Below are 10479 nucleotides of genomic sequence, written 5' to 3' on the forward strand. Positions count from 1 at the left end.
TCTGTGCAACAATTTGCAAATATAATATTTTAAAAATATTATCTTTAATTAAAAAAACTATTATATTTTTCTTTAATGAGCAGCGTGACAAGGGACATGGGGTCACTGCATTATAAAAATGATGGTGTCCTTTTCCTACTTTTGTCTTTATTTTAGTATTTTCTTACATCACTTTTCCCAAATTTTATTATATACTATAAATCCTCTTTCTTGCGCTCTTAAAATCATCAAAGCTCAAACCTCTTACCCGCGACTCTCTCTCTCCATCACACACATTCTTTTTCTCTTCGTAACTGTGGTTCCTTGTGGGGAAGTTTTATCTGCATCTCATTGAAGCTTTAGAATTTTCAAGAGAGTGTTTCTGTGCTGGAAAAATGTTTGCAGAGACAGGTCTTCTCTTCCCTTATTTGCAGAACTTCTCTCAAGAGCTTCAACAACTTGAGGAGTCCTGCATGACCCACAAGTCCAATGCTTCAATGGTACCCTCTCTTTTGCCATGTTACTATTTTCATTTCTTTTGTTTGCTCAGCTTCTTCGTCTCTCTGCACTTAGTTTATCTGCATTTGCTTGATGGGATTTTCCTTATGTTGAAAATTTTTCAAAATTTTGTGTTTTTTTTCCCTGTCTTCTGCTCTTTCTTCTGTACTCTGAATGTTCCCTACTTAATAGTTTCTTTGGAGCAAATGGGGCCAAATAAAATTAAAAGATTTGCCTCTAAGAATTAAGTCCATAGTTGACCTTGTTTTTCATTTATTTCCAAATTTGGAAAGTGTCTTATTTTAATAGTGTATGTGTTTGCCTATTTACTTGGTTGATAATATCAAGGTTGAAAAGGAAAATTAATAACCAAATGTTTTTTTTTTGGGTTATTTAATATGTATTTATTCATTTGATTTTATTATTTTTCTTTCTTACCTTCCATTCAGAATGTTTTCTCATGGTCATACTCACAGCACAAGTGGAAACAGCTAGACGTGGCTCTAAGTGCTGGATCTGGAAAAGTGTTACAAAAGGAAAGAAAAGTAGTATAGATGGAAAGTGTTTTGGTTGTGATACTTCCGTGTTCTGTAATATTTCTTCCTTTACTTTATTAATTTCTGGTGTGAAGTGTGAACTCTTAGTGGGGCTTGTCTTTTTGTGCCGCACTGAGGGAGGTTGATTGAAGAGGAAAAAGTCCTTTTATTCTCCTTTTCTTTGTAGTAAGGAAAAGGTTAGAGGAAAAGGACTGGTTAATACTCAACATAATAATTTGTTCATGTTTTTGTCTGGCACTAATAATATAGTTGGGAAAATCGTGCTCTTTTGCTTCTATTTCTGTTCTCCAACGATAAACAATAAGAGTATAAGTGGGTTGTATTGAAATTTGAAACAATTTGGGGCATTAAGTTATTTTGATATTTGTTAACTTTTATCTTCGAGAATTATTTTAACGGAGGTTCCATTATGTTGCACAAAACTTTCACTTTGTTGGCTATTCATACAAAAGAAAGTTGTGATCCATATTCTCCATCTGGGTATGATCAATTTCATTCAGGTCTAAATGATGCCAGTTTCAATGTTTCAGCCATCAACACCTGGAATCTTTCAAAGTCAGCTTTTTTGGTGAAGCATGGGCTTTGAATTCGCAATCATGAACCTAATACCAATTCAAATAACCTGAATTAGTCAGCTCTTCCTTCCAGTGTGAAGTTTCAGCTATATGTATTGGCACCTTTCACTTTTGCAAAGCTGCTGCTTTGTCGTACTAATATGGTGTTTTGCTATTGTATGTATTTTTGCTCTGAAGTGAAATAGAAAGCTTGAATATCATTGTCTCCCTTAGCTTTTATCATTTAACCTACAATAGATGCTATCCCAATAATAACAATCGATTCCATCTACCAAATCAGAGAATTTTACATTATTCGTAACATTGTACTTGAAGCTCTGAGGCCCATGCATAATTCTTTTGCTGACAAATAGCTTTTCTGACCTCAGCACACACACACATACTCTGTTTTTTAGTTTCTGGTATTTTCTCCTTCGAAAACACTTGAGAAAACAATCTCTACTATAAACCATGTTTTTGTTGGATGATGATGATTTTGAAATACCTATTAACTCATTCTAAGAAATTCTTAATTTGGACTGTGGCTTTTCCATTTTACTTGATGGAATCATACAAATTTTATCATGAAATGTTTTGGCATCATTTTTGTCCAAGGTATCTCATAGTAGAGCAAAGTTCTTACCGTCATTAAATAAACAAATATTAAATTCTTAAAATATTTGGTTATTGGATAATATATAATTAAACATTAAAGATGCTGCCAATTTTTTATTTACTTAAACACTGTTAGGTAACCTACATTAGTAGTTACAACATGTTAGTTACCCATTAGTAGTTAGTTGTAATTTGTTAGTTCGTTAGCTTGACTTAGTTAATCAGGCATGCTGTCTATAAATAAGTAGAAGGGATTGAAGAGGGGGATCTTGTCAATTGTGAGAGTTAGGGTCAATTATTTGCTTTTTTCCTTGGCGAGGGAAGAGGAGTAAATAATGTTAAAAAACACTGCATCTGGAACTAACTAGTAACCAACACTGTTATTACCATTATTGTTATGGGTACGATGCCAATATTCAACACCATATAAAATGTCTACCGATGTTGTCTATTATGATTAATTATTTAACATTCCAGTATCTGCGTGTTCTAAAGCCAAAAGACTGCTTTTACTGATATTTGCCCCCTATTTTTATTTCAGAGTGACCTTGTCCAATCTTCTGCAATCTCAGAGTATGATTTGTTACTAGAGGGAGATCTGTTCAAAGCACCTGAACCTATTATCGAAGAACCAGCAATAGACCTTGATCCTGTGCAAGCAGCCATCTCAATGATATCTTGTGCGGACGATGTCTCCTCCCAGGGTCTAAAATCCTCAGATATTGATGTGCTTCAAAATGAACAATTTCTGAGTGAGGTATTCTATGAGTGCAAAAAGGACCTCTTAGAAAAGACAGTGATAGAGTCACCGCGCTCTGATATTATGGAAATCAATGTTCCATCTCTGAACATTGATGATAATTCAATTCAAGAAAACAAACCTCTTCCTCACATGACATTACCAAAGAGTGTCAGTTCAGGAAATCTGAGTTCAATAGACTGGATGAATGGAGCAGCAATGAAGCCTGCTTTCCTTGATTTTCCGGGAATTGATTTCAGTTCAGTTTATGGCATGCGGAGAGCATTTAGCGAAGGAGATATCAAGGTCAAACTTAAACTGATTCATATAGTGTGTGTGATTATTATATATGCAATGTCTTGCAATTAACTCATAATTTAAGCAGTATGATCAAAGAGGAAATGATGGCATGACCTTAATCTGATTGCTGACATATAACTCACAAATTTGGTAGTTTTTTCAGTATGAACTGAGAACACTTTTAGATTCCTGCCATTTCAAAAAAATGGACTAATGATTGACTCCTTTTATGACAGACTCTTGGTAATGGCCACATGAACACTGGCCAATCTCCCCTGGAGAGGCCTTTTCTACTCAGCAACTGCACTAGTGAGGAACGTCAAGAAAAGCTCTCCAGATATAGGAATAAGAAGACAAAGAGAAATTTCGGGAGAAAAATTAAGGTAGTAGATTTTATGTCTTTGTTTACCAATTCTAGGAATGTTTTGCGTCACATATCTGCCGGAATTTAATATGTTCACTAGCAGTAAAAGATTTCTGCTGCTGTGCACCGGGATGAAAAGAGGAAAGAATAAATAATATTTGATTAATGCTCCAACTTAATTTTCTTATGCTTCGTAATTTGAATGATGACATTTTCAACCTTTCACCTGATTCCTGATTCTGAATTCAACTAATTTGTGTGTTTTGGTTTCAGTATGCTTGCAGGAAGGCACTTGCTGACAGCCAACCGAGAATCCGTGGAAGATTTGCAAAGACAGAAAATTAGATTTGAAGAGGCAATGACTGTTAACCGAGTCAGTTGGAAGAAAGTGATGTGATCAAGATATTTGGAAGAGCTTGGTAATAGTATGTGCGTGAAAATTAAACTTTGTTGAATTCTAAGTCTAGAACAGGTTTTGCTGAATAAATAAGATACAGACCTCAAACTCCTTAGGGTAGTTCGCCTCTTATATGCTGTATTAGCGGAATGAGCTCCCTCTTATGTACATAAGAGGTTTGTTGAATAAAAGAAGGAAAATGTAGTAAAGTTTGTATCATCTACGTGTATATATATATATATATATTGCAACATGTATTTTCGTTTCTTTCATTTTTTGAAATCGGATGTTCCAATCTCTTCTTGTTCTGGCTATTTAGCCTTTGACTTTGACTTTGACTTGTGGATAAAAAGTTAATCATCTAACAATAGTTGAAAAGATAATTTTACCAATACAAAAAATTCTAAGTGGGGGCAAAAAAACAAAAAAACACAATTAAGGAATCAAGAAATAGAAATATTCTATTGAAATTGTAGTATTTAATGTCATTGATGTATTAAATTATGTAGTATATTGCCAATTTTAATAAACAGACTCGGCAGAATGGGCTTACCAGCTAGCCCGAAAATACAAAAACAAATAAAGACTAGTATTATAATTGAAGGTATGCATAAATTTGGGACCTTTTAGCCTACATTATCTAGACTTGATTGTAGGTCGATAGTCCTAGCCTCACACATATGTTGTTCACGTTAAACAAGAGTTTTCTTTACTTTTTAGTATGATATCCTATTTTAATGTATTTGTGACTGCATCTAAATCTAAATCTAAATCCTAATCTTATAATTTTCTTGAAACTTTGCCATTAATTGTCAATGTGTGTGTGACGACTTTTCTTGCATTTGTTACATGTTAATGCCAAGTTGCTTTCTCTTCTATGTGAGCACCTTATATATCTCGATTTTGTGCTGCATACTTGTGCTTGTTGTTATTAACTTGATATTTTGTAATACTCTGTATCATATTTTATACTATCACCGTGTAAGTGTTTGTCTTATTTTTATCTTTATTTTTTTTTATTAGAAATGAAAAATGAATAATGTTGCTTAATTTTTTTTACCATTTAGGATGGTTTATAAAATGAATTGAAGTATAGAAAGTAAAGAACTAATTTTGTAATTGAATATTGTGCGTGCTTGGGTGTGTCAAAGGTTTTTAAAATTATTTTATAAATTTTATGATTTTTGGTTGAATGGTTTTGAAATACAAATATTTATTTTTATTTTACAAAATGATTCTTTTTAAGTATATTGTTGATTTTTCAGAAAATAGAATTTCTAGTGCTAAGGAATTTATTTAAGGATCTTTAGCAAAATGTCTTAAGAGTCTTTACTCTTGAACATAAATAATAAGAAAAACCCTTTAATTAGATTTAAATTGCAAATACACACCAATGGAGGTGGCCCAATGGTTGGAGAGTTGGTCTCTTAGTTTTTGAGTTGGATATTTTAAGATCAAACACTTTCAACATTTTCACCGATCAAAAGTAAAGAGGTGATCAAAAAAAGTAAGGAGGTAAGATTTTTGAACTTCCTCTATGGAAAAGGACGTAACTTTCTACAATCGGTCCTTGTATATGACATTTTTTACCCCTCGAAGGTATTCCTTTGCATCCAAAGGTTTCTTTGACCCCTTGAACATATTCCTTTGCATCCAAAGGTTCCTTTGCACCTTAGCTCATTCAAAATAGATATTTGATCGTCAAGATACAATTAAAACGGTAAGAACCTCTCCAACCACTAGCCAGAAATTGGCTTTTAGAGCGCCTACTTAGATAGCAGTTAGTAATAACCGCTTTGTATAAAACACTAAGAGAGTGGTTCTGCCTTAACCACTCTCTAATATATACTTCTTAGAGCGTTTTAATTGGAACCGCTCTCTAATATGGACTTCTGAGAGCGGTTGTTAAATAACCGCTCTAAGAAGTATATATTAGAGAGCGGTTCCAAATGAACCGCTCTCAGAAGTCCATATTAGAGAGTGGTTATGAAATAACCGCTCTCAGATGTTGTATTTTTAAAACCCTAATCTGGTTATCCCTGTCGCCCCGCTAAGTCTGTACTTCAAAATTCTTTGTTTAGTGTTCTTTGAGAAATTTTTGCAGAGGAACAAGCACACCTGACATTGCAATCAGAAATTGAAGGTATATTCATAATCGTTTCTTTGTTTTGTGGCCATGTTTGGACATTCACACTCTCTCATTCTCTCTGTTCACTGATACGTACCTCTGTTTTTTACGTTGAACAGTGACAACGTCTTCTCCATTTCTGGTCCTAGTTGAACGGCGACAAATTTGCACTCTTTTCTTAATTCCAGGTTGGTGCATGCTGTTGTGTTTATAATTTGTATGAACTGAATATTGTTAACATGTTGACCATTGCTGCCGCGTGAACAAAGAGCATGAAATTACTTTTTATTTTGTAAAAGTTGATATAAGCATGTTGAATCTTAGTTTGTTAACCTCTGAAATGTTGTTGGAATGGTTTTTTAGGATTTGTTGAATATGATATTAGGACACTGGTTAGTTATAATGCAAGAGCATGTTGTTGTGTTTGCCCCTCGAAATGTATATTTTCTCTGTGTATGAATGAATCTGATGTCGTATTGTAGAATGTGATGAATGCATGATTATTGTTAGTGATTAAACTTTATAGGTTATGATTTGAAATGTAAAATTGAGTGAAACCATAGTCTCCCGTTTGAGATTGAAAATAATGTTTAATAAATCATTATTTTTAATCTCAAATTGTCTAAGTTGGACAGTTTGTGAACAAACTTATTCATTAATTTGTTAGCATTTTCTTCTCATAATGTTGTATTTAATACTTAACAAAATTTAAGTTTGAAGCATTTCTCATTGTCTCTTGGTGCATGCTTAATTGAGGTAAATCATCTCATATATTTCAAGTTGTGTACTAGGAGACTAATGCGAAATGCTGCCCAAATTTTATCAAGTAAAAAATACAACATTTAAGTAGCATTTGTTAATTAAGGTTGGAAAAAGTTTGTTCTCAAATGGGATAGGGCCCTACCATGTGAGAGTTAATAAGACATTCACATTTATAATGATCGTAACCGTAGTTGGAGCAAATATGGATCGAAGTTGGATGGTAGTTGATCGTTTAAGTGAAGAATACGAAGACGGAGTCAAAGAGTTTATTAGATTTACGATTAAGAATGCAACTAATGTCAACCTTATTCCCTGTCCTTGTTGGTGTTGTTTGAATATGTTACAAGTAAATGCAGAAGAATTGGAAGAACATCTAATGTGCAATGAGATAGATGAAAAATATGCTTGTTGGACAAAGCACGATGAGGTATAAGGTGGAAGTACATCAACTAACATGGAATCAAGTGTCAATTACTCAAAGACATTTAGAACAAATGAAAGTGATCATGCTGAACAAATTCCAAATGTTGTTGAAGAAGATCTTAGAGATTGTCAAAAGATATTTGAGAGGCTGAAAGATGATGCAGAAACACCATTGTATAATGGATGTACAAAGTTCACAAGATTGAGTTTTGTTTTAAAGCTTTATAACTTAAAAGCCTCGAATGGATGGACTGATAAGAGCTTCACAGAGCTGCTAAGTTTATTACATGAGATGCTGCCAGAGGATAATGTGTTACCGAAGAGAACATATGAGGCTAAACAAGTACTTGCTTCCATTGGATTGACCCATGAAAAGATACATGTATGTCCTAATAACTGAATTTTGTTCTGAAATGAGTATGCATCACTAAGGAAATGTCCAAAGTGTAATGTATCACGATACCTAAAGAAAGACACAACACCTGCGAAGGTCGTGTGGTATTTTTCACTAATACTGAGGTTAATACATCTTTTTGCAGTGCAGAAAATGCAAAGTAGATGACTTGACGTGCTAAAGGCCGAATTAGAGATGAAAAGCTTAGGCATCCAGTAGATTCTCCGCAGTGGAAAAAATTTGACGATGACCATGAAGAGTTTGCAACTGAAACAAGGAATATACGTTTTGCATTAGCAACCGATGGAATGAATCCACATGGCATGCAAAGTAGCACCCATAGTACATGGCCCGTGATCTTAATAATGTATAACCTATCTCCATGGCTTTGCATGAAGCGAAAACATATGATGTTTTCTTTATTAATCTCTGGTCCTAAACAACCTAGAAATGACATTGATGTGTACTTGTCTCCTTTAATTGAAGATTTGAAGTTGTTATGGGATAATGGCATAGAAGTATATGACAGATTTAGAGATGAAAATTTCACAGTGAAGGCAATGTTGTATGGAACAATTAATGACTTTCTTGCATATGGAAATCTTTATGGTTACAGCATCAAAGGTCAATGTGCATGTCCAATATGTCAGGAAAAAACAGATTATGTAAGAATAGACCATTGTCACAAAAATATTTTCATGGGACATTGTAGGTGGTTATCAAAATCATTCTTTCAGAAAAATGAAAAAAGCTTTTAATGGAAGTTATGAAGAACGACGATGTCCTTATTTGAAGAGTGGAGAAGAAATATTTGATGAGGTTAAACATATAAGAACAACATTTAGAAAACCTTTTGCCAAACAAATTCCAACCACAGGTTGGAAGATGTCAATTTTCTTTCAGTTACTGTACTGAAAATCTTTATATGTAAGACACTTTGTTGATGTTATGCATGTTGAAAAAAAATGTTTGTGAAGGTGTGATTGGTATATTATTAAACATTGTGGGAAAAAAGAAAGATGGCATCAATGCAAGACTTGACTTGATGAAGTTGGGAATACGATCCGATTTGGCTCCAGTGAAGAAGGGAAAGCGGACCTTTTTACTGCCAACAACATGTACCCTGTCTAGTTATGAGAAACGTGCTTTATGTGAGACTCTTTATTCAGTTAAGGTTCTAAAGGGGTATTCATCAAACATTAAAAGTCTTGTATCACTTAAGGACCTAAAGTTAAAAGGATTGAAGTCTCATGATTGCCATATATTAATAGAGAATTTAATTCCTGTTGCTATATGGTCTATTCTATCCGAAAAGGTTCGCATGGCAATCACGAAGTTGTGTTTCTTTTTCAAGGCAATATGTAGCAAAGTGATTGATCCTGGGAGATTACCATGTTTGCAAAACCAAATAGCTGAAACTTTATGTGAGACTCTTTATTCAGTTAAGGTTCTAAAGGGGTATTCATCAAACATTAAAAGTCTTGTATCACTTAAGGACCTAAAGTTAAAAGGATTGAAGTCTCATGATTGCCATATATTAATAGAGAATTTAATTCCTGTTGCTATACGGTCTATTCTATCCGAAAAGGTTCACATGGCAATCACGAAGTTGTGTTTCTTTTTCAAGGCAATATGTAGCAAAGTGATTGATCCTGGGAGATTACCATGTTTGCAAAACCAAATTAGCAAAACCATGTTTGCATATCTCCAGTGCAAAGGATAAAAATCCAATATATGCAAATATGTCATACTTTGGAGTCATTAAACATATATGGGAGTTGGATTACACTAACTTTTGTGTAGCAATCTTTGGATGCAAGTGGGTAGACAACAACAATGGTGTTCGAATTGACGATATGAGCTTTATAAGGGTCAATTTTAAAAAGGTCAATTACCAAGATGATTCGTTTATCCTTGCATCATAGGCTCGACAGGTGTTCTACGTCGTAGATCCTATTGACAAGTCATGGTCAATTGTCCTAATGTCTAATAAAATAAATGCTTTCACCGATGGAGAATTAACAGAAGAAGAAGTTAATATGGAGGACGATTCTTTAAGAAGTGTTGAACACCTGTCAATTGTAGATACATTAACAGATGACGAGGATATTTATGCAAGACATGATCATGAAGAGGGCATTTGGTTAAATCCGTCATTTCATTCAATAAAAGGTCATAGGAAACTTAGTAAGGCTCCTAAAAAAAGAAAAAGGTGCATTTCATATTAAATTTGAATTGATTATAATTTGTTTTTATGATTTTACTTTATCCTTGAATGTAATTATTTAATGTTAACCTTTACCTTTTTTCTTACAGAGATGACTTCTTCAGATAACATGGACGGGAGTTCCCCTCATCACTCCGCTGAGGCAAATAAGAAAAAAGGTAGAAGGATTACCAAATTTAAGTCCATTAGCAAATCAATAAAGTTAGGACAAAAGTTACAGGTAAATTGTCACCATCAATGAATTTTGCAATGATATTCAATGATCTTTTATGCTAATATTAGTAACACTAAAATGTCTTTATGATTTATATTTGTATATAGGTTGGCTGGAATGGAAAAGGTCAACTGATAGACCCTAACAGATCAAAATTTGCACATTTCATTGGCTTTGTTACTAAGAGTACAGTGACAATCAGTTATTTTGATTGGACAAATGTCGCTATTAATGTTAAAGAACACATTTGGGAGCAAGTTGAGATACACAATCGTAATCGTTTCAGTTATTTTATATTGGTTTACCCAAGAGGGTTTATCTGATATAT

The 10479-nt window shown here is 33.7% G+C and overlaps 1 protein-coding gene across 1 annotated transcript; it reads left to right on the forward strand.

The window, feature by feature from the left end:
- Nucleotides 1-260: 260 nt before the first annotated feature.
- On the forward strand, nucleotides 261-4252 carry LOC113853022. The gene is made up of 4 exons (XM_027483452.1): nucleotides 261-479; nucleotides 2745-3248; nucleotides 3479-3625; nucleotides 3880-4252. The coding sequence occupies exons 1-4, from the start codon at nucleotides 375-377 to the stop codon at nucleotides 3949-3951; spliced, it is 828 nt and encodes a 275-aa protein (XP_027339253.1). The 5' UTR covers nucleotides 261-374; the 3' UTR covers nucleotides 3952-4252.
- Nucleotides 4253-10479: the final 6227 nt, after the last annotated feature.

The sequence above is a fragment of the Abrus precatorius genome, unplaced genomic scaffold (genome assembly GCF_003935025.1).
Source record: "Abrus precatorius isolate BTA unplaced genomic scaffold, Abrus_2018 Scaffold10, whole genome shotgun sequence".
Taxonomy (NCBI): domain Eukaryota; kingdom Viridiplantae; phylum Streptophyta; class Magnoliopsida; order Fabales; family Fabaceae; genus Abrus; species Abrus precatorius.